At 37.4% G+C, this 24,675-nt stretch overlaps 2 protein-coding genes and 1 long non-coding RNA gene across 8 annotated transcripts in view; 1 reads left to right on the top strand and 2 right to left on the bottom strand.

Annotated features, from left to right (window-relative positions):
- SPATA7 (spermatogenesis associated 7) overlaps nt 1-11,184 on the top strand; it is a 35,242-nt gene extending 24,058 nt beyond the window's left edge. The window contains exons 6-12 of the mRNA XM_052692796.1: nt 4,266-4,744; nt 5,366-5,432; nt 6,089-6,159; nt 7,337-7,390; nt 8,531-8,608; nt 9,256-9,313; nt 9,648-11,184. Of these exons, the coding sequence (XP_052548756.1) occupies nt 4,266-4,744; nt 5,366-5,432; nt 6,089-6,159; nt 7,337-7,390; nt 8,531-8,608; nt 9,256-9,313; nt 9,648-10,139 (1,299 nt within the window). The 3' untranslated portion in view covers nt 10,140-11,184. The remainder of the gene's footprint in view (nt 1-4,265; nt 4,745-5,365; nt 5,433-6,088; nt 6,160-7,336; nt 7,391-8,530; nt 8,609-9,255; nt 9,314-9,647) is intronic.
- LOC128085436 (uncharacterized) lies at nt 1,211-5,388 on the bottom strand. Its single transcript, XR_008208972.1, has 2 exons — nt 5,321-5,388; nt 1,211-1,880 (listed from the first exon to the last, which is right to left on the bottom strand). It is a non-coding gene; the product is annotated as an uncharacterized LOC128085436 (long non-coding RNA).
- The window catches only part of PTPN21 (protein tyrosine phosphatase non-receptor type 21), a 53,383-nt gene continuing 35,068 nt past the window's right edge, over nt 6,361-24,675 (bottom strand). For 3 of the 6 annotated variants that reach the window (XM_052692789.1, XM_052692794.1, XM_052692795.1), the window contains 4 exons: nt 13,490-24,552; nt 10,581-12,138; nt 9,093-9,166; nt 6,361-8,392 (listed from right to left, as the gene is read on the bottom strand). In XM_052692789.1, the coding sequence (XP_052548749.1) occupies nt 24,424-24,552 (129 nt within the window). In that variant the 3' untranslated portion in view covers nt 6,361-8,392; nt 9,093-9,166; nt 10,581-12,138; nt 13,490-24,423. Of the gene's footprint in view, nt 8,393-9,092; nt 9,167-10,573; nt 12,139-13,489; nt 24,553-24,675 lie in introns of all 6 variants that reach the window. The other 3 variants (XM_052692792.1, XM_052692790.1, XM_052692793.1) reach the window with 3 other exon arrangements.

The raw sequence follows: 24,675 nt of genomic DNA on the forward strand, positions 1-24,675 counted from the left end.
TATCACCAAATTAAGTACATACACTCAGTCTTAAGTTTATTACTTGAAGTGATTTTCTTACAACAGAAAGGGCTTTTTGATGCAGTCTGGCAAATGTCATGTTCAGTGAGTGAAACTGTGTGAAGCTCAGTATGACTTAATTATGAAGCAAGAAAATCTGAAATGAGTTTCCCATGAGTAAAAACTTAATTTGAGCAAGACTTGCTGTTTCATATTCCATGTTTAGATAATCCTATTAATAGGCATTTCTGACTGCTAAATATTTTTAAAAGAAATTACTCCATGCCAATTGTCAGTTGAAGGGATTTCAGCCATTTTAAATGAGTTGTAATTGCCTTTGGAACGTGAAGGACTGCTTCACGTTTCAAGATGGATTTCAGTCTGATTTTTGAGACTTTGATTTCTTAAGAATGACAGGTATGACCTTTTACATGCTCGTGTATATGAAAAATAGATCAGGAAACACCATTAGCAGTTTATAATATCTATTAATTTTTTATGCAGTGCACATGCATGGTTATGTGAGTTACTTCCTCAAATGCTTTGTGTTTAAAGATTTATTACACTGTTATGATGAAGAAGTATCATGCTTGAATTAGTTCTTGTCAGAATGATATATGTGAGCAACTAAAAGAGAACAGAAGAACCTTCTGAATATCTTAAGATGTTTTCATCAGGAATGTTCAATACATTCTATATCCTACATTTGATGTTCTATTCTATTTCTTTTCTGGCTTCATAACAGCAACCACCTCCCACATTGGTTGTTTGAATAAATGTGTTTCCATATGCACATTCAGTAATTTCCCTTCTTAATAACATCAGGCTTCTTGATGGAAGCAGTGATGTATCACATTATACGACTCAATAATACATTCACATGGATATAGAAAATGTAACAGGAATGTAGTTTAGAATGAGAAAAATGGTTATTATTGATGCCACTATGCAGACTGATTGTATTCATTCCAGTCTTACTTGTTCCTGGGTTTGTGTGAATTTTCTCTCTTAATTTTCTCAGTCTTTAAGTAAATATCAAAGTGTATAAGGAAAGGAACAGGTGATGTACAAGGGGGGTTGTGAGACTAGCAAATGTAAAGAAGGTTAAGAAAGTTACTCACTTAATAAATGAAACCATTTACTCTGAGGAGCAGAAAGCAGGAATTCAGTTGACTTACAGCAGTAGTAGTGACTTACAGATTGAGCTGTGTCAAGTTAAAAGAATCAAATGTTTATTTATTACCAAATTCCAGTTTCTGTCTCTTGACAATACAGATAAGGTATGAGCTATGATGGTAGATTAACATATTTACTTACAAGTGACTTTTCTAAAACATCGACAAATTACAGACAAACAGCATTATGCTGCATTCCTTCAAATCTTTTTGAAGTCAGCCACATAGTTCCCTGTTCCTGATACTGTCTCTCTGTATATCCAGAGGCTTTGTTCCCTTTGTGTTTGAGCAATAAAGGTTTAGCCAAGGATGAGGGGTTCAAAATACATTATCTTTCTAAGTACTTGAATGAATATAACTCAAGATTGACACAAATACAGGTAGGGTTTGTGGATCTATTTAGCTAGTCATTATGTCTGTTCTGCTTATGGCATATTTTAGAAGAGAAGAATTTCCTAAATTCCTCAAAAATAAGGAAAGCTTATAGTATATTGCCGTGTTTACTCTATCCTTTTGTCTTGTTTTAAGATCAGTTCAACTAGATCCATGAAATAGATTGTGTGGCTTTCATGAGTAGTAGTTCTCATTAGTATGTTTCGTTCTGTTTTTTGGCTGTTTCTTTTTCTTCCTATACGATGAGGCAGCAGTCATAATCCCGTGTTAGCAAATGCTTCTGCAGTCTGATCTATTTTGCAGCTCCAGTCACTGAGAGTAAAAAGCATACAACCAAAAAAAGCTGTTTATAATACATATGGAAAGGTGTGGAATTAACTTTGCAAAATAAATGTCTCTATAGGTGGATTCTGGAACTTTCCAGTCTTATTTGTTTTCTGTAGTGCAGAGCTACCACAGCAACTATTTTATATGCAAACAATCACTCTGGTAAGCCTTAATTGTGCTGCTTGCTAACACAGGCATTTGTTTGGCATTGTTACTGCATGTTATCAGTTCAGCATTTAATTGTGCTGTAGTGGTAAAATTAAGTTGGCAAATGTGAGACCCCATCAAGAAGGGCTTTTTTGGCTCGGCTAACTAAAAATAAAATCACCTCTTTGCATCAGTGGTTGTGCAAATTCTGAGGTATTGGAACAGATTGTTCTACTGATTTGGGAGGAATGTGTGGAATTGTGAAGAAAATAAACAGCATGATAGCAGTGTGTTCTGATTTAATTTTGATGATTAGCTACATTCTTTAATATTCCTTTTAAATAGCTTTTACTGCATACTATAAAGTATATTCTGATTATCTTGAGTTTTAATTTAAAATACAAAGCAGTTCTAAAGGCAAAAACTGGAATAGTGTAGGTTCAAAGCATTAACAGTAGCAGCTATGCAGAAATCCAACATTTTTGCAGTAAAAGTCATTACTTGGGTGTTCTTAGAAGCTTTATTGTAGAAATTAAATGGTAGAATAGAAATTCTGTGCATTTATGATCACCAAACTTTACACAGGTTAATCTATCAGACATTATTATAATTTATATTACCAGGCTGCAGTGTCTTGAGTTTACAACAAACATACAAAAATTTCCAAGTGTCTTTACTTTTCTCTCAGCACACTTACATCCTCAAAGTAGAAGGCTTCAGAAGTCTCGCAGCAGCTATTGATTATCTTGCAAAATTCCTATTATTTGTTCAGATGGGAGGTATATCAGCAAGTTAATTTCTGTATTAGCCTATCTGAACTTGAACTTCAGGTCTGTTAAAAGTGTGTTCCCTCATTGGCCTTAGAAATTGTCATATGAAACATCTCTATTTGTATACATCCATTTAACTCTTACAGAATTTACTGATGCTGTGTAGTTGCTGTGTAGCTATGCAAACTGACTGTAAGGAACAGTCAGTTTCTGCAATATCTGACTATTTGATTAGACATGAACTGAAACAATTTAAGTTTGTAGTTGTTGGCTTTGAATTGGGCTTTGTCAGATGTTATTCTATTCTAGCTGTTATTTTGTCTCATTATATGGTTTGCATGGTATAACCTTAAGATTTGTCACACATTGTGCAGTCTCACCTCAAGCACTGTGCAGTTTTGGGCTCCACAATATAAGAAAGACATAAAACCATTAAAGAGACTCTAAAGTAGAACTACAGAGATGGTGAAGTATCTGGTGGACAAAAGCTATGAGAGCAACTGAAGTCTCTTGGTTTGGTTGGTCCAGTGCAGAGCAGGCTCAGGGGAGGCCTCATGAAAGCTCCTTGCAGGGGAGCAGTGCTGAGCTCTGCTCTCTGATGACAATGACAGGACCCAAGGGAATGGCATGGAGCTGTGTCAGGAGAGAGACACCACCAAGCTGCCCGAAGTTATGGAGCATTTGGATGCTCTCAGACAGAGGATTTGATTTTTGGGTAGTCTTGCGTGTAGTTAGGAATTGGACTCGGTGATCCTTGTGGGCCCCATCCAACTCAGGATTCTTGTCTCTGCCATTAGTATGCTGTTTCTCATAAGAATTAACACAACAAAAATTTAAATTGTTGGAAAGTTTTTTTGCAGCCCTACCAAGGATGTGCATGTTGCACCCACAGGTGAAAGAAAAGGGTTATGCAGGGAATAAGCAGCTAGTTACAATTTCCTTACTCTGTATCTTAAACCACATTACAGTAGTTTCCTTTTCAGTCTAAGATGAATCAGTGAGTGGTGCCCCTTGCAGAATGTATATTTTATAAAAACAGCTGCTGTGTGATAAATCTTGAATCTAATAGGGTTTGGAGAGAGAGGCAACAAATCCACACGTGAAGAGAATCTAGGTAGTGTCGTCAGGATAACAGTGGATAATATCTATTTACCTTTGTGTGGGCAGAACCAACAGAGCATACCCAGATAAAATCATTTGTCTCAATTCAATGATTATTAGCTCCTTGACTTCTAAAAATGTTCTGAGGTTTTGATCTAAGATAAGGTAATGTCAATCTTTTCCCATCAGGCTGTCAAGTGTTAGTTACTTGTTAGTGCTGGAGCTGCTCTGAAACCAGTTTCATTTTAGGTCAAAAATACCTCCGAGTTGGTAGCAAAAATAGCTGAGGTATCAACTTGAACAAAGCTGGTAGCTTGCAAAGCAATCAAACCTTGGTTTAACTTTTTTCTAGAGTCCTGTGGAAGTAGAAGATAAAGACAATCTGTTCTCCTGTGTTGAGCACACACCATGCCTGGCAAGAGCACTGTCACCTTACGGTGAGCTTGGCTTGCTTTGCTCCAGTCCAGTGGAATGTGCCAGAAAACGTTCTCGGAATAGATCTAATGCATCTAACTCAAACTCAAGTGTCAGTATGTCAAGCACACCAAGAAAACGCTCTGGAGTTTCAAGCCGTTGCTCCTCGGATAGCTTTGCAAGCATCAGTCGTTCTCAGAGGCATCAGGAAAGCAACTCCAAAATATACAGTGGGGATCTTCTGGACAGACACTCAGAATTATTTACCAGCAGCCAGAAACCTTTTACTCCACGCACCTTAATATCAGATGCTAAATCTGCCCTGCTTGGGTATAGGTATTACAATGCTGCTCAAAGGAAAAGGAAAAAGCACTGCAAGCAACACGTGGAAGCTGAAACACAGACTGATGTGATCAGGTACAGAGATTAAAACTTTGTTTTACAACTGTGGAATTTTGCTACCTGCTACTATACTAGTTACTGTTCTGTATGGTGTATATTTGTGCTTTCTGTCTTCTAAAGAATTAACTTTGTTCTAAAGAATTAAGTATGCATGTCTTCCTCCCCTGTTGTCCCCACAGTCTCTTCCAATTCATTAATTAACATATCATGCAAAGAAAATGTTTTTTTTCTTGAATGCAAATCTTCATTGCCTTTTAATTGCAAAGATCTTATGGCTGTGGGTGGCATGAGTTCATACGACTGCATTTTTAATACATAGAATCATCATGTCTATTCTGAATTCAGAACAATTACTGTGGATATTTTATTTATCCTCTGTAAATACAGTCAAAAAATGGATTGGGAACACTTCTGTTTGGCTAGCGTTAATGTTCAGACTTAACTTTATTTTAATTTCTGCTAGACATCTATTCCCATGATAAAGCTTTCTAAACTGTTCAAGCATTTTAGTACTAGGTTCCTTTCAAATTTATGGGAACGAAATGTCTGAATTTCCACAGTGGCTGGCACTGGTATTCATGTTCTGCTTACCTTGAAAGCCGCCTTAGAGATCTAATACATCTCTAAATTTTGTAGCTTTCCAAGTGCAGATAAAGGATCTGAGGGAAAAGTTATGACTGAACATCGGAAGATGACAGTGAAGGTAATACAATCATCATCTATCAGTCATCTAGATAATTTTTCCCCACCCTTCACTACCATTTTAGAGTATATAATTCATCTCTGGCACAGCAGTATACAATTGAATAAAGTTGCATTCTCTTTGTCATTCTAAGATAAGTTAGATGGAGGATAAAATTTTAGAAGAATGAGCAGAAGTGGTAAGAAAAAAAACCTGAGCTTAGAAAATAAGAGTTTTGAAAGTGTTTTTTTCTCCAAACAGTTTTAGAGAGGCACTAGCATGCTTAATTATCTGTAAAGGACATAAATAATTGGCATGTTATTTATCAGCATACCTTTCTGCCTCTGTTACAAGGATTTTTGTCTTTATTTTGCATTCGTTAACATATATATAAAGCCTGAGACAGAAGTACTGGGACTAAGGGGTCCCTTCCTCTTAGGAAATATCCAAACCAGTAGACAGAAATGCTTTCCTTGCTGTTGTTTTCTGTCACTTTTGCTTAATGCAAAATTTTTTAGTGAACAGTTATACCACTTCAGGCTCTATCTGCTCCCTAATATTTTATATTGCAGTCACAGATGGTTGTAAATATATAACTTCAGTAGCTGGGTGCTCATTACTGATATAATTTACTGTGTATTTTCATTGATAATAAATATTTTACTTTTGCATTCTAGACTGAAGATAGAAGATACAATATGGATGAGCCTGAGAAAGGAATGGCTGCTTTTCCATACTCCTTTCTAAGGTACCTAATTTACACCAGGAAGAAATAGCTGAAGTATTCTTTTTGGGTTTCAGCACAACTTTTTCTTAGGCTAGGAAGCCATCACTTACAGAACTTGTTAGTTTTTGATGAATGGCCTTTTCCAACTCCACAATTTAGTTTTCTTTTGATGAAATTCCACTGTAAAGGCAATTAAGAAAGAGACATCTGAAATACATGTGATTTTTCATGTTTTGTCTTTTTTTTTTTTTTTTTTTTTGTAAGGAGTGAGACTAATGAGAACTTAATACAACTTTAGTTCTGTATATAACTGTGAGCTTATAAACTGTGTATTTAATGTACTGTAGCTGTATTGGCATACCCTTTCAGAAAATGAGTTTTCAGAAATCTAGGCTTTTCATTCTAAGAGATGCCAAAGTTCCAGGCCTAAGGTATTTTCCACATCCTTTTCTGAAACCTTAACGCTGAACATTAGAGCACTGTCTTAAATACAAGAACAGGGTGGAAATGAAGCCCTGAACCAAGGATGCCTAGCTCATTCTCCTCATTGCTGGAGAACAGAATCATGCTTTACTTGCTGATTTACTCTGTGGCCTTTGCATAGAAATCTAATGGGTTACGTTTCTTACTATTCTTACTTCAATGCAACAGCTGTTATTTAATAAAAACAAATATCTCTTCTAGTAATTCAGGTATTAAGTTAGCTTACTCTATAAACTCCATTATTTCAATTGATGATCTGCAAACTCCATATGGTACATTTAAGATAGGTCTGTCAGAGTTATTTATAGACGTGTGCCAAAGATTATCAATTGGGCATTCATCCTTCCTGAAGTCTACTATGTGACAAATAACACAGGGAGCCTTACCCAATTAAGTACCAAATCATGTTAAGGTAAAAGCACTTTGTCTGGATGATGGATACCTCTTTCTGAGTTATCAGTCAGAAAACTGCATCTACTAAGGTACTGTAATACTCTTCAACTGTTGCCTTTCAGGCTTCAGGGTAGATAGTCAATTTTTCTAGTGGAGCAGGGTTTCAGAACTTCTGGTGGTTTTTTTTTTTTTTTAAATCCCCCAAGGAGTAGGGGAACAGGACAGGCAGATGATTTCAGAAGAGCATGAGATGCAAGGTACTGTGCAGGGTTTTGATAATGTTGCTCTTCACTGTTTCTTACCCTCTGATTTTTCTGATTAGAGAGGCATCATTGTATTCTGAGCAGCTTTCAGCAAGGATGAATATTAAGGCTGTGTAAGTATATTTACACGATTTTTCTGCTAGTTCGGAACAGTACACTAGAAGCCCTCAGAAGTGATCAAACAATATAGGGGGACTCAGAATACACTTCACATTCTATAGTAAACCTGATATATGAATTTATATTTAACAGTTAACAACTTCCATATCAATCCAAATCTGAAGAAAATTCTCTATAACTGTGGAGGTAAGATAAATTGCTATTATCCACAGGCTACACTTTAAACATTTTCAGTTCTTTTTTTTGGACTAAAATTTGTCTGGAACAAATTAGAAAGATTAGAATGTGGAGTTGGTGAATTCTCACCAAATTTTTGCTCTTAAATTTGATGAGAATTAAAGGAGATTCAAGTTTGTCAGTGATCTCTCATATGACCTCAGGAAAGTAGTCTGATATCTATATACTTTAGATAGTCTTGTTCTTGCCTAACTTCAAATATGTAATATAGATCATCTTTGATAGATGGAACCACAAACGACAGTCTTCAGACTGCATGACAACTCTTATATAATCATGAAAGTTGTATCAGTCTTGTTATTTTCTGTTTATTACTTAAGTGGAGGATGATTCTATAGAGCTTAAATGGTTGGATACTTTGGGATATTTAGAAAGATGCTATGAATGCAAAACAGCATTTAAATCTTTTTTTTAAAAGGGGGGGGACTGGGGAGGTAGCAACAGAGTTTAGAAGTGAAAAAACACCTGAGTTTCAAAGATTCAAAGAGGTAAAAGTCTCATATCACACAAACAAGGACTTGTATTCCAGAGTGGTCATTTGAAAGGAATGGAGGCTGCCAACAAGCACTACTTACTTTTATGTGCTCCCGCTAAGGACTTGCAATTACGAGCTGCAGTCAGATTCTCAAGAAGCTCCTTTGGAAGCCTTTCACTAGAACACCAGACTGCAATCTTCTACTTTCTTGCCCCTTTCTTTCTGAGTGCAAAGCAGGTTGTTCATGTTTTACGGTTGCCTCTTTCCTCACTCGTGCTCTTTGCTAATTTACAACACAACATAAATGTAGCATAAATATGAAACACCATAGAGATTTAATTATTTTTTTAATTGAGTGAAGGGCTAGGCAGTTGTCTCTATTTTTAAACACCTAACATTGAGCTTTCTGTTCTTCCTCCAGAGAAGATGACCATTTATATTTAACTTTCATTGAAGATATAACAAATGACATTCTTGACATTGGGCTGTTTTCTAACAGGTAGATTATGGCTGTTTTAAAATTTGTAAGGCTATGTCAGTATACATTTCATTGCCTTTTAAGAATATATAAATACCCAGTTACCCCTTGCTTGTTTTATTTCCTTTTGATTCTTACTTTATATAAGAAAAGAGGACTGAGAAAGAACTGCAGGTCATCTATTTCAGTCTACTCCAATGTAACATGAGATGCAGCCTCTATTAGAAACTGATCTATGTGGAACAATGCTAAGAAAAAATAATCTTACTCTGCAAGATCTGTTTTGCTAAATAAACAGTTATTAATCTTTGATATAGTACTTCTTCAATTGCCTTTCTGTCCTTGTTCCTGTTCCAGTATGAATTCAGCCTTCAGTATGCATTGTAAGGATTACATACTGTTCCAGATAAGGGTTCACTGGTTACTAAGTCATATTTTTTTAAAATAATTAAACAATAAGTAATTATTCATGGATGTGAGCATTACTCCCAGATCCTTTGCTTACCTGTAGAATAAAGGCTCCTAGTAGCCCTCTTGTGACAGAGCTTAATTAAAGCAAATCTTAGTGGTCCTCTTCAGCTAAGAAATAAAAATCAAGAAGTAGGGTTGTTAGAATGTGGTTTTGTTTGTGTTACCTGATCTATATATTTTTTTTTTTTTATTTGTAGAGTTCTGGAACAATTGTTTGAGTGTCATATACAAGAAAATAAGAACCGTTTGGATGAGGTAGGTACTGCTTCTGTAATATTCTCACTTTCCACATTTCCAAAGTACAGTGGAAATGCACTGGTAAGTTTTCTTGTGTACATAACCATAATAACCAATGGGGAATGTCTTTCTTTAAGATGTTTGCAGACTTCTGATCTACCAGGAGTAAGGCATAGTCACAAAAAAAAGTGACAACAGTCAACTCAGTTTGGTGACTCTTGCTATATAATTTAGTCACTCAGTTGCAAGCAACCTCCATTTCTTTAGCCAGAATGAAGCCCTGAGTTCTGGGCAGATAAGTGCTATGGGCTTTAGCTGCAGAAATATCACCCTTTATTTCTTCACCTCCTAGAGCAAAATGCGGCACCTGTTGGATGTGCTTAAAGCAGACCTTGGCTGCAGCCCACACAGTGGTGCTGAGCAAATCGACACAGGCTGGGAAGCCTTTGAGTCACTGGATCTGGGAAAGGTTAATATGATGGAACAGCTTGAGTTTTGCAGTAGAAGTCAGAAGCAAGGAAAAGCTACGAAAAGTGAAGAATTCTTTAAGACCATGGATTTGTTATCGAAGGAACCAAGCACATGTGAAATGCCACTATGCAATGAAAATTCAAAGAAGACAGAGAGCAAGGGTGACTTTTCAGAAGATGTTGATGAAATGATGAATGCTGAGACAGAGTCTCATGCTTGTGTGAAATCTGAAGACCCAGACACTTCACCCTCACGTGAGGAAACTCTAAACTTGATTACTTGTGACAGTGATTTGGGAGCCAACAAGGAACTTGATGATCTTGAGGAAAACTTTGCAGAGGTCCTTCAGATCACACATGACCACTCATCATAGTGGCCAAAATTTAGCTGTTAAAGAGGGAGGAAGCTATTTTTGTAGAGAATTGCCATTCACTAAATAAAGAGAAGTAAATTGTTTATATTCAGGTGTTTTAACAGAATCACTGTGTTCTCTTTAGCAGAGTATTTATTACAGATTGGTGACCATTTCTGTACTGATGTAGACTGTAAAGGGTAAAATGACTTAAAAAAATTCTTCATATATTTTGTCTGTAAACATACAGCCCAAAACTAACTTTTGAGAATAGTAAAATTAGATGCATATTTTATAGAAAGCTGCAGAATTATGAAATATTTATCGTTTTTATTTATAGCAAATAAAATTAATTGATGACATTTCTAATATAATGGTGGTCCATGTTATAAAGATGCAAGATTTTTGCAATTTGCAAGAACAACTCAATTTACCCACGCTAAAATACGGTGTACTACTTACCTGCAGAGCAGAGACAGAACTGTTTGTTCAGCCTGGAAGAAGGCAGCATTATTTCCTCTCTTCATGCTCTGCCATTGTTTGATGTTAAATCCCACTGGAGCATGAAGTTCTTATCTCATTTTTTTTTTCTTTTCACAGTACCTGTAGAACATAGCAAACAAGGTTTCCTTGCTTTAGCTTGAATGAAATAAGGCTTGACTAGTGACAGCCAGCTTTCCAAAAATAAGCATTTCTTTCTGATATTGCTAGCTGATCATTCCTCCTTTCTCAGCTATGAACTGGATTGTCTTATTCCGTACATCAACAGGTGTAAAAACCGTTTTGCTCTATTAGCTGATCTCATGTCAGAAACAGACATACAGTTCTAGCTGTTGCATACAGCAGCTTTTAAACTATTCCGTACACGTGCAGCTTGTTTTATGCACAGCTCTTAAACTACTTAATCCTACTTGTCCATGATTTAGCTGGTAATTCTGGAAGTGAAGACTGCAACAGTTTTCACAGTGCATAACACCAAAATACACAGTCCAGTTTCTTGCATTGATAGCAACCTTGGTATAGCATTCTGCAGAGAGTTTTGGGTTTAGAAAAAAAAAAAAAAAGGTCCAAGAAGAGCTGGACAAACCCAAATGGTAGAGCTTATCAACCTGCATGTGTAGCTACCTCCTCTGTGGCTCAAGAGCTTCTGGTAAACTATTAAACTTGTAAGCTCAGCATCTGATTGTAGTGTGCCTACAATCAGTAACCAAAAGCTCCAGTAACCACAGACCATTGCTTCATTGTGAAGCATAAGCTTTTCTGGGGAAAAAACAAAGAACAAAAAACTCCCAAAAGCTCTTTCAAAAAGCCAAATAAAAGCAATGCTTCTGGAACTCACCAGTGTTGCAGTACAGTGCATGTTTTCCAAGAAAACGAAAAGGCACTTTCCTGGCTGTCGTGGTCCTAATGATAAATCACGCTTGTTGACAGTGACAGCAGAGTGTGTTTTATTTTACCCACATACACGTGGCTGAGCAGATGGGTCTTTCGTCTGCCATGCTCAGCTGGCCTGCAGCCTGAGTCCCCTGGCTCACTGAAAAGTAGGGATGATGAGAGGATTTTGCACTGCTCCATCAGAGCCTGTCTCATTGAGAAGACACAGCCACAGCACTGACTCAGTGCCAGGATCGTTTCTCCCTCATCACAAGGGATTGAAACCCTTCTCCCATCCCCAGAACAACTCCCTTTATCTTCCTTAGCCCAGAAGTGAAGAGCAGAATGCACCCAGACAATTGGGTTGTGTATTATATGAAAAAAAAAATTAACACAGAGTGACAGGCTAGGGCTGTTGCCTACAAATATGGTTTATATATAGAACTAAAGAGTGTGGTGAGCCATCTCTAGGTGCAAAGCCTTCTTGCTCCTCTGCCATGCCCACACTGGCTCCTGAAGCCCTCCCTCGGAGTTCTCCAACATTGATCCGTTACGGAATTAAGAAATTTTCTCCCACTACTTTGTTGTATAACCTACCTTATAAAAAGGATCACTCAGCAAACTTCAGCTTGTGGTCATCATAAGTCTGATTAAGTATTAATTAGAGATTCATATTAAAATTCCGCAAGTTAAAGCATAGCAGTGAAAGTGGTCATGACTTCAGCATGCAGAAGGGTGCAAATAATGACACAGTCATTTCCTGCAGTATGAGTAACATGAAAATAAACAAGTACTGTTCCTTGACCATGCTTCCTGTGGATGAGCTGTCTGAACATTGGTGATGTTTTATCTGGGTAGGTGGTAGTTATAGCAGTAAATAAATTAATAAAAACTGACCTTTTACAAAGAAACCATCTGTCTGCCTAAACCACGATTACAGAAATTTCCTGGACATTGAGTGAAATACTCAGTAAGGAACCCCAGAGGAGCACACTGATGTGCTGACAACTAGAATAGTCAGCACAGGCAGGGGAACTGATTTCTTGTTCAACCATTACCAACAGGTAGTGGGGAAAGAACACTTGAGATAGATGTTATCAATATGAAATCAATTAGCTTATCTCACCTATAGATCCAAAAGTAAATTCAGGCTATCCTGTGCTTAATACTTTCCTTGTTTCCTTATTCACATTTACATTTGGTGGTTCTTCAAATGTAAGTTGTTTAAGCAATTTGATACACAAACCAGACCCACGTCACTGCTAAGATTAATCAGCAGCGCAAGCTTTGTTTTCTTAAGCTTTGGGGTTATATATATATATATATATATATATATATATATATATATATATATATATATATATATATATATAAAATAAAAAAGTGGTAGGGAAGGCTTTTTTTTTTTTTAATTTTTTTTTTTAATCTTATCACCTTGAGTTTCTATTCACTTGACAATATATTCAGATTTTGGTATAAGCCCTAGGAGAACAAAGTAGTCTCACCACCATTGACTACAGATCTGAATATTTTGAAAGTAACTGTTAGGAGCAATCAGTTGCTGTGATCTGCAATAGTAAGATTTATTTCTGCCCAGGCTCATCTGGGCAATAAACAAATTAATAGCATTAATGCTTACTCCAAATGATCAAAAGCCCATTATTGTTACTTTGCTCTGTGACAAAAAATCTCTTATTTCTAAAGCCTACATTTTTGTCATCAGTAGCCTAGTTTTCAGAGGTAGGATTCTCTTTGCTTACAAATCAAAGTAGGGTTTTGGATCATTTGAAATAAAGATTCGTGTGATGAAGGGAGAAGGTGCTTAGGTGTCTAAGTGCTATATAGAGAAAAAAAAGGAAAACCTGCAAGCAAAACCCAAACTGTCATATTATCCCTAATCAACCTAAACAATATAACAAAAAAAAGTGAAAAAAACACAACACTGTAACTTGAGGCTTAAAATTTCTTACTCCAAAACAACCGACCCAAATACTCACCAGCAGTCCTGTTTTCTTTATTGAAAGTGAAATCTGCTTCATTCAGATACATTCATCATCAATTTTCATTCCAAGTGGCAAAGCAATTGATGTGCAAACAGGTGAGTGGTAAACTAATCTACTGCACCAGCCATTGCATGTTGCATGGGTTACCACCAGTCAGGGAATCCAGTTTCAAAGCCTGTAAGTGGATCTTGTGCCAGCGGAAGCTGAACTTGTCATGGGGAGAACACAATGCTGGGAAGGGAAAGAAGCAGAAGTAATTCTCGCTTGCATGACAGTTCATCCGTTGAGCCACAGAAGACCTATAGCTCATCTCTACCTCAACCCCCTAAATGAAATCCTGCGAGGACTTCATGAGATCAAGCAAAGGCAGCAACAAAAAAAGTTAATTCAGGTAAAGGGAACCAAAATCAACAATGTTGTACCTACTATGCTCAGGGCTTTCTGTTCCCTGTAGAAAACATCCAAAGTAACTCTCAACAGCATAACTCTACAGGCCTCATAGAAGGCTTGGTCTCTTTACTGAACTCACTATGCACATTTCAGCAGGCAGCAAAGGGCAGGCAGAAGGTGTGCAGGACACCAAGGTAACAACACGCAAGTTAAAGTTGCACTCACATGGTAAGCTGTTGGACTGGTTTGCAAAAGCTGTAGGGATGCTAGAGACGCAGTATACACTGAGAGTAAGCACAGACTTCTGTGCAGTAGTTGTTCTTGTTGCATGCTCAGCACAGCAAAACTCCTGTGCAGTCCTTCCAGTCCTATCACGTTGGTGGAATGAAATTAGACCTTGAGAAGGGCAAGTAAAGGCTAAATAAAAGGAGTGGGGGGGAGACCATCTGAAACTTGAGAGACTCACACAGCCTTGGTCTGGCAGGCCATAGAGCTACACCACCCCAATTCTCTGAGGACGGGCAGCATGATCTGAAGCACGAGGTGCAGAGATCTCAGCAGTTATCCCAGGAATTCAGCAAGCCCACAGGACTCCCCTTACAGTATCTGCACAAGGCTGCAGCATGCTTTACATCTCACAGCAGCCTGCAGCCAATTCCAGGAGATGAAGAGCAGAACGATGAAGTGACCCTAACCCAGTTATCTCTTTCTCTCGCTCACAAGCATACTCACATGCCAAAGAAGAAACTAAGGAATGTGTCAAATGCCATCAGCTCTCCTGTCAGCCTGGGAATTCCTCACAGGACCTCTGAGCAGGGGCCTCCCCAGCCATAAATTCAAGCTGGAAGCATTTGGCACCCTTTTTCCCAGTGTTTGACACTGGGAAAGAGCAGAGATGGTGCAGACAACACAGGTTTGGGAGCTGGCTCTGAGGCTTCCCAAATGCTGGGTGCAGTCATCTCAGATAACAATGGGTTGTGCAAGAGAAATAGCTGAACTCTTCAAGCTCTCCTCTCAGTTTTCCTTTCCCCAGAAACAAATTCTCATGGTGGGCCCTTCCCTCCAGCCTTGAGAGTCTTCAGCCTTGCACAAAAGAGCTTTCAACCTACTTATGTCAAGGGTCCCCACAGTGACTTTCTATGGCACGCATGTTCTTCATGGCTCTTCCTCAATATCTGAACTTCTTAAAGCCTCTGCTTGGTTCAATTCATAGCACAGTGAGATCTCCCCAAAGGGTTTTCGACATATTCTCTTTATGACCAGCTCCAAAACCTTTACCCAAAGTGACAACTGAGAGGTGAGAGACCACCCTGCCACTGTGAAGCACCCATGATGCAGTCTCCGACACATTCCAGTCACAAAACTATGGGGCAAATCAGAAACAAGATAGGCTGTCTCACAAAGTTACCTTCATAGGTATAGAGATAATTCAGCTAGTAATACTGGAGCAGTATTTCCAGTTTCTTTCAACAGTGAATGTAAATTAGCCTCAGTTCTGCTTATTTGTCATTATTTAAAGACCAGCATTGTGCAGAGAGATAAGGTTGTCATTTTATCCTGCAAACACAACAGTTCCTTCTGCCCTTTAAGCCTTAAGAGAAATTTGGGGAAAAAAAGACAAATATTTCATCAACCATAGAAGTTTGTTTCTATTTTTGCCGAACAATTGTGTTTTCCTCCTCTTTCCTAATTACATTTTGATCCTGACTACTGACACAATGCTGTGTTTCCCCTCTCTTTACGAAGGAGGAAACAGATGTTATTTGAACAGTGTTGCCACTTTTTCCAAGCAGAAGTTATCTCCAGAGAAAATCCAATCAAAAGTACTGATTATTGTTGCTGGCCTACCTCAGCAAGGGAGCTTTCAGGAGTATTAGCACCAGGAAATAAAAACAACATTGTATTTATAATGAGTCAGTGAAAGGATGGGTCGTCTTTGAGCTGGAAAACTGAGGCAGAACAGCTCCCTAAGAACTACAGTTTCCAATTAAATTGCTTCCCCAAGTTTATGAAGAAAAGTGCATGTTTGGTGACTGACGAAAATTAAGTGATGGAGACCTACAGCTATCTACTAAAACTAAAAAGTATTTTAAGCATTATCAAACTAAAAACAGTCTTCAACCTTTTAAACCTCCAAAGTGTTTTTGCTTAAGGTTCTGATAATGGAAATACATTGTTGGCCACAATCATGAATAGCATGGTATGCAGAGAGAAGACAGCAGACACACATATGCACACATCAAAGTATGCGGTTCCTTCAAATCACTGATTATCAGTATTAACCAGGCTTGACAGGGGCTTTCTTCCTAGGTACTTAACACCAGTGAAAATTCTTCATCTGCCTCTGGGTATGATAATTCTGTCTGTTCGTGGAAGGATTTGATGTCCTTCTAAATTTACCTAAGGCATATGACTATCATTTTAGAAATAGCTAATAATAATAATCTGAACTAAGAACCTTAGATTAAGAAATCTCATGTGCAAGCCCTCAATGTCTTTCCTGCTTTTTTATTACAGCAGATACCTTAAATCCATAAAATATGCAGGGCAGTTACACTGTTTTGGTTAGTTGAGTATGACCAATGTTTGGCTTAAATTTAGGTATCTTTCTGAAGGATTGTCCTGCTTATCTCTAGTAGATGTGGGCATTAATTAGAAATAGGAAAGATTTTTTCTAAGCTCTCTCCCTTCTAGCTTCCCCATGTGTCTTGTGCCCTTTTTTTTTTTTTTTTTCAGAGAGTGCAACAGGCACAAGCCTTGAAGTCCTTTCTTCAAAAAAGCTCCCAAAGGATGCCAAGAATTCAAAGGTTATTTTGTGATAAAATAGTCCCAAGCTCAACCATTTCCTACTTACTCTTGCTTTTTCTTTGAATTAACGAGGCTAGGTTCAAAGCAATTGTAGTAATGACAGAACTAGCCTTTAACTACCAGAACAATCATTTCCCTAAGCACCAGAACCACAACACTGCCATCACTCAAATGCAGAAGGTTCACCCTGTCCAAGAGCCAGACTGAGCCAATGACATCCAGAGCAACACAAGGTAACTTGCTTAGTGCCGAGCTGATGAGCATCCATCATACATCCAGTGCTCACTCACCTCCAACTCTGCAACACCGTTCTCCTTTTGGTACCTGCATACATGCAGTCACCATCATACTCACAAATGGTGTCCATTCATCAGTTGTCCTCTGGGTGCTGTAGGTAGCCTGGCAATTTTTTTTCTGCAGTGCTACGAGCTGCTGTCCTCATGCAGAAGCCAGACTTCCAGACAACAATCAGAACAACAGTGGAAGAGAGAAAACACATTTATATGCCATCACTGATGTCTTAAAGAAAAGCAGTGGATATAACAGCAACCAAAACAAACAAACAAACAACAGCAAAAAAATACCAGAACGTCATTATATCCTGAACAGAGAAACTGTCAGACATCAAACTCCCTGCTAGGTATTGAGCATTGCTGAGCTTCACGTAATCTTTATCTATCTACAGCCATTCTGGACTTAAACAACAGGCTGCTCTTTTGATTCTGGCCCCATGCCAAAAAGAGTGCTTTGCCCACACAGAACATTCCTCAGGGTTTAGGAAATGATCAGACAGTTACATACATACGTATGTTATTTTACCTTATGTGCGTTAATGCCACCAAGTAGAGCATACCTGTAATACAAATCTTAATTAAAAGCCCAGTATTTCCTGATAATTGAGTCTGTGCATATGGCATTCTGCAGGGACAGTGGATGTGAAACTGCCTGGTCTGCAATTACAGTGTCCAGTGTGAAGTACATCCTTTTATGTTTGTGTGCTTCCATTTTTGACTAAATATCAATTACAAAACAAAAACTTCAGTATCAAGTATTGGTAGCAGCTTCAATAATGCTAAGTAAATAATATTACTCATTAAGTCATATAATCGATGTTCTTTTCTCATGGGCTTTTGGAAAAGGCTTTTCAACTTCTGTAAGCTCTGCTTAAAGGGAAATTGAATATTCAATATTAAGAATGGCTTTATAAGATGCAAAAAAGAAAAAAATTAAAAAATTATGTTAGGTTGGCAGACGTGTGACTTTTCTACCTCAAAGATGAGAACAATTAGTACCTGCCAGTGGAAGTTTTTATCTTCATATTGTAAACCAGGGCATTACTCACAGAGCTTTAAAAGAGGGATAACATCTTTTTGCACAGAAGGCCAAGTTCCAAACTGGAACACACAGCACTGATTTTTCTTTTAATAATGGAACAATAAAACTGCATCGTTGCTTCAAATATTTATTTTTCATGGCAAAAATAGACTATAATATATTCATTTCACATATATTACATTCAGTAATACAAGCTTTTCTGTCTATGAAACACAATTTTTACATTGTTTTACAAACCAATTTCAGTTTTACAAGAATTAAAGCTGTTTTGATTATAGATTTTTACAGTATTGATGGCAAGACAGCAAAAATAGATGTGTTAACCACTAGCTTTGTACTAGAAAATAATACTCAAAAATTCATGTTGCTACTGTAAATAAAGTCTCATTTAAATCCTTCCATACTGGCTCAAACAAAAACAGAAGAAAACTGAGCCAGATCCTGCATTCGTCTGACATTAAGCCCTACAAAACTGCTGAAAGGACTTCAAACACCTACTTGCTTCAACTGGGTGAAGAGATTTCAGCAGTGTGCAGGAGGGTACCTACCTACTGATTTGCAAGCTGGAGTCTAAAATTTCCATCCGAGTCTTCCCAGATGAGTCATAAAGAAGACAAACAGTTTGGGTGTTTCAAAGGAACTTGAGAAGGTATCTTTGTAAAGGGACAGCATATACACCTTGTCTGCCAGAATCATCCAGGATAAGCAAGGTGACAGACTGGAGGACCTATTTTCCTATTGTGTTTCCTATCATTCTAAAACTTAACTGTCATTAAATACTTCCACATCTCCTAATTTTACTTAAACATTTCCAAATGGAAAAACTGCATTTAAATTCCCTTTAAAAAGGTTTCAAAAGGCGCCTTCTGAAATTGTGCTCACAAAAGCAGTAATTTGGTAGTTTTGACTGCTGTCTAGAAACAAAGTAAAACCACAGTATCTACAGGCTTGCTCTCTAACTTGCCACACACTGCATCTGTTATAAACTCTATTTGTTAGATTTTTGCATTTGATTTCTGTCTTAACTCCCCAATTAGAGCTGAAAAATGGGCTTCTAAGTAACAAATGTACTGGAGGTTATTCTTTACCACTAAACGCAGCATCACGTGGAAAACTGCAAATAGAATCCAGGGTCATTTAGCAGCCATTTTTTGAAATGCACATAGAAATGAAGAATGTTTTTTTCAGTCCTTGTAGACCTTAAAGGAACATACATGATGCCAGCAAAACACATCAAGTTAGCTGGTCCCCAACAGGATCTTTGTAAGAAATCTTTTTTACAGCCATATTCGCAACAGCTGTTGCTGTTGAAGTTTAAGATATTTTCCTATAGCCTAGCACATTTGAGATTCTCTGAAGTTTTATTAGCACTGTACTTCAAATGGTACAATGTAACATATTTGTAAGCATATGCCAAATTCCACAATTCAAAGGCCCAGTTTTCAGCATAGCCATAGCTCGATCCAGTTCATACCTACAGTAAGCAGCTGGCTGCATTCACAAATCATTTAAACTCTGAAATAATCTAATCTGCATCCATTACAAATTATCAGCACAAATTTGCACATACGCCCCTTTGCCTTCAGCTTGCACGCCAAAAACCTGAGACTGCGGCCTTAAAATCTGACCTTTAGTAAGCAAACAGAAGCTGAGGTGACAGATTGCACTAAATCTGTTTGGAAAAGAGTATATTTAAAAATAACAGAGCTTCTGAAATAATATTTGGAGCTTCGAAAATCACATTTTAAAAAGTCAGCAGAAATAACACCTATGACTACATGCTCACTTACCCTACTGTGTAATTAAAAAAAAAAACATACCATATGAATCAAACCCTTCTAGCGGCTCCACTGTGGATACAAAATGTTCCAATTCCTCCTCCAAATGCCTTCAAGCCATTCCTGAAATCCACACTCTCCAGTTCTAACATTTTGTACTTTTACAAGAGAATTTCTTCCAAGTCATCTCAGCTACTTTTCCTTGTAATGTTCTAGCTTCATGTAGGCACATTCCTGATGCATTCTTTTGATTAATTCATGCAATCTATATTTAAATTCAAAGTAGATGTGAATATTCACATTTTAAGGGCTTTCACTGGCAGTAAGCATTACTTAATCCACTCACGAGAACTGCAGAACTTTTACCTCTTGAGGGATTGGGCTCTGGCTTTGCATGTGTTTTTTGTACTGGAAAGGAAAATAGAACAATAAATACCTAAAGCAAAGAATTATTATCAGTTGATCTGTTGCTCCTTTTAAATTAATAACTTGAGCTAACCATTGTAGCATAGTAACAAGTTCACTATTTTAACTGCAGTGTTTTAGTAACAGTACTGGTATTAAAACCGAGGTCTCATTACAGTGCTAGCTTATGAGACAAACCACCACGCAGTTCCCAAGTTTGGTCCAGAGGCTGTTGAGAACTATGAGCCACTCAACTTTAACAAAGATTCCAACAAGATAAGTGTACCAGCAGCCTCTGGTAGCCTTAGTTACTAAAATTAAGAAAGTATTTTGGAGAAAAGTGCTTTAAGTGTCACACACTTTAAAGAGGAACAAAAAATGCATACTTTCTCAAAATGCAAAGAATTTTTCCATTCCAGTATGCATTTATTTTAGAATCACAGAATACCTTGGGTTGGAAGGGACCTTAAAGACGACTCAACATCTCTGAAGGTCGCAACCTTCTATTTTTTATTACATTCCTATGCAGTTGTAGTTTTCACCATTCATGTGTGCAAATGGTATCACAGTGAGAGCAATATCAAGGCCTTTAATTTTGCTATTCATGGAGACTGCATTCCAATGTGCAGCAGAAAAAGGGGATCACTGTTTTGCGGGCTGCAGAGAAGCAGTGCAAAACTGTCAGGTAGCATGGAGCTCCTCCATCAAAGAATGAGCGAAGAGTGAGCTGCAGTTGACAGCAAAGCCTGTTAAGTGTCATCTTCACAATCAACAGGGCTGCTAATTACGTTTTTAAAGAAGATCTGGGATCCCATGATTACAAGGATTCCCTGTCCAAAAAATCTCTCTTCAGAGCAAACAAGACAGAAATCAAATGTGCAGAAGCCCCTACAGCAATCTATTGGTTCCTTTCCTGACTCTTTGAGGAATTTGATCCTAAGAAAGCATTTACCACCTAGACCACAAAAGACGCTCACATCTGTCTCTTGATAGTAATATAGCACCTTTATTTATCCCTGAGAACTCTGGCATTCCTAGAGATCAGCATTATGTTGTTTTTCCTACTAAATAAGTTCAGCTCAAATCTTACATGATAATTACCTGGTTTCTCTCCCATAGTAAGAGAAGCACACCTGGCAAAATGACTAACAATTTTAAGCTTTTGACAGAAGGATCCAATTTCCACTCAGGCTCTGACTGGATTTGGGCCACAAATTTTCTTATAAAGTCCCACACTTCACAAAGCATCCAGCACAACAGCATGTACAAAGCATCCCCTTAAAGGCTCAGAACAAGAAAGTGCTAAAAACTGAATGTTCTTTTAAAAGCTATCTGAAAATCTAAACATTTTTGAAATTAGTTTTGTGACAGGAGATTGCGGAGCTTTATTTTTTTTGGTATCTCCAGAAGAGAAACTGTTTGTTTTCAATGCCCGCTTGACACCATATGCTTATATGTAAGAACAAGCCTGCTACCTTCATTAGGAAGGTTCATAGAAAGTCAAGTCTTACTAATGCAAAAATGCACTACAAGTGGAAAGACTGAAAAGCTGAAGTGGAGGAAGTAGCAGTGTTACTGCTTTTAAAAAAACAGACTGTGACTACCAGGTTAGAGAGCTAACACCTCTGAAAGTGATCTCACTTCCTCTCAGAAAGACGGAGAAGAAAATGGAAGGGAAAAGCTTCCTCAGCCACCTCAGAAACTATCTCACAAGTTTGGAATGAAATTGCTTTTTTTTTTTTTTTTTAATGCCTCATACCTGACATTCTGTCCCAAGAGCTGCTGAATGGCGGAAAGTGTTGCACAAAGTTATGGTCACCTACAATTTCATTAAAAGCACATGCATCACATTGCAAAGATCACAGCTCAAACTTTGGAAATGGTAAAAGCTACATTCTGGAGCATACATTATTCACTCAGAAACTGTGGTTTAAAAAAAAAAAAGAAAGAAAAACAAATCAATGTTTCTATAACAGAAGATAGCACAAATAGCCAAATACATTTGCTTCATTCAGTGGTGTTTCTGTTGACACATACACGTCAAACTTGTTTGCCTGCAAGACTATATGAATAATCAGTCTTCAATAACTTCCAGGTTATTTCTCTGGAATAAGACATTATTCCACTCAGTTTTATGTTTGGCAGTTACTACTTGCTAGGCATTTTTTTTCCCTCCATTTGAAATATTCAATATTTTTTTTTACTGAGGGTAGAACAATTCGGACTGCCTGAAAGAAGACCAAATGCACTAGTTGAATATTATAGTGTATTTTAAAGTAGCACATATTTTATGGAATGAAATATTAGCACAATGTCATTTGGACCTTGTGTTTATCTTTATGGAAACAGCTTATTAAAAAGGAAATTGACAAAACATTTATTAATCTGTGTTTTGAGAGGACAATCATTGTTTCACAAGAGGAGAGGTTCATAATGCTTCATAATAGCTTCCAAAGCCTGGTCACAACTCAGGGAATAACAACATCTCACCAGTGGAAAAAAATCTCATGGACTCATTTCATTTTGTTAAGCAAGTATTGTGGGAAATGGATACTGAGATGTACCTACACACTTGTCTACCATAGTTTTTTTTGTTGGAAATTACACTAGATGTCTACAAACAAGTTAGCTCACTTTGGTATAGGGTCAAAACACTCCAAAAGTAGGCAAAACCACACCGTCCTCATTTTAAAAACACAGAGACAGAACTATTCAGGATACTGTCAACAGACCAGACCCATGCTATTCAGGGACAAGACAGAACCTACCAGAGGTAGGACATCTTCACATCTATGCTGCAACCATTTACTCTGCAACCTACACAGTTACTAAAATACCTACATCTCCAGTGTTACCTCTTAGCGTTCTTACGTTCTGCAGGCATTCTCAAATGGCTCCTGTGAACATCCTTCATTGCAATGCTGCACAGCATTAGCAAAATCTGTTCTACTGCTGACAAAATAATCTGAAGGATTCTAGAGAAAATTCCGGTGCTTCAAAGGTTTTCCTGACTGGAAATATAAATATTTTTAATGGTCATCTTTGCCATGCATAAACCAGCAATCATAGCTGCCACATCTCCACTATTTCCTCTTCACCACTACGCACCTTCTTACTCCAATTTTGCTTCTCTCACTTCATCAACTTTAAAGGCTCTTCCTCAAATAATAGGTTAGTAACAGCATATTACCATATGAAACAATATATGATTATAGTTTCTATGTTTAACTACATAAATAACAGAGCAAAAAAGTGCTTAAAATATTTGCATCCACTTTGATTTCAGCCAGTAAAATCAAACTGTCCTCTAAATTTTTGAATAATACTGAATATGTACTTTCTCTCATTTGTTTATTACCAAGAACTCTGTAGATAATTATATTATTTTTTCCCTGCCTGTAGTCTACAAGTCAATAGGCAAACATGCCTCCACTCAAATGGAAATTATCAACAGTTAACATGATTTTTCACTTGTTCTATTACACAGCACTCTGTTACTACATATTACACTAGAACTGTAAGCACAATTTTTAAGAAATTAGTTCAAGCATAGATAATCTTCTCTAAAAACATTAGTGTTTTAAAAGTTGGGTGGGTTCTTTTTTTTTGAAAGTTTAAAAAAAAAAAAAAAGCTGAATAGAAAAATAACTGCCCCTAAAGCAACAACTTAAAGTATCTGAGAGCTGCTAGTTCTGCTAAGTAAACCAGAGGAAACCAAAACTTCATTTAAAAAAAATATAGATGTTTTTTGTCTAAATATAAAATTGAAAGCAGAAACTGTGTAAGACCTTGACATCCCCAAGAAGCAGTTTTCTCTCCTCATGTGCACTGACAAATTTTAGCTTTTGCACAGTTCATTATAATGTTAAAAAAAAAAGTTATTAAGTTGTGCCATGTATTTCCATTCCGTTAGAAATTTATTTTCCCAACAACCCTAAAAAAATGTGTACAAGTACTAAGAACCAGTACAAGTAAAATCATTCCCTAATTTGGCTCCAGCTGAACATAGGAAGAATTTAGTCCAGTGAAGATCCTGCTTTGCTAGTACTGCTACACTGACTTGTATCTAACAGCCACATACCAGCCCTACAAGTTAACTGCGTGATTCATCATACGAAGAAAGAAAAAAAAAAAAGTGAAAGCAGGTCTGCCTGCACAACTGTAGCTTTCTTTCTGTAAACTCTTGCAGCGTCCCTTAGGAATTGGCAGGGATTATATAAGTCTAGAACTTTTGAGAAACTGAATGAGAACTCCATAGACGAAAGTGTACTGAGAAAGAGTCTGCACCATCATCATTCTCTGATGCCTCAACATGTCCAGCACTCGTGGGATGTCCAGCATCTGGAGGGGAAAAAAAAAAAGCCATTACAACTGAGCAAGGAGAGTCGTTGGTACTTTCTCAGCAGGAGATTCAGCACAGTACCAGTGATCTGGGGACAGAATGAACTGCTCTAATTTCACCTC

This window comes from Tympanuchus pallidicinctus, unplaced genomic scaffold (assembly GCF_026119805.1).
Source record: "Tympanuchus pallidicinctus isolate F22 unplaced genomic scaffold, pur_lepc_1.0 scaffold3, whole genome shotgun sequence".
Lineage (NCBI taxonomy): Eukaryota > Metazoa > Chordata > Aves > Galliformes > Phasianidae > Tympanuchus > Tympanuchus pallidicinctus.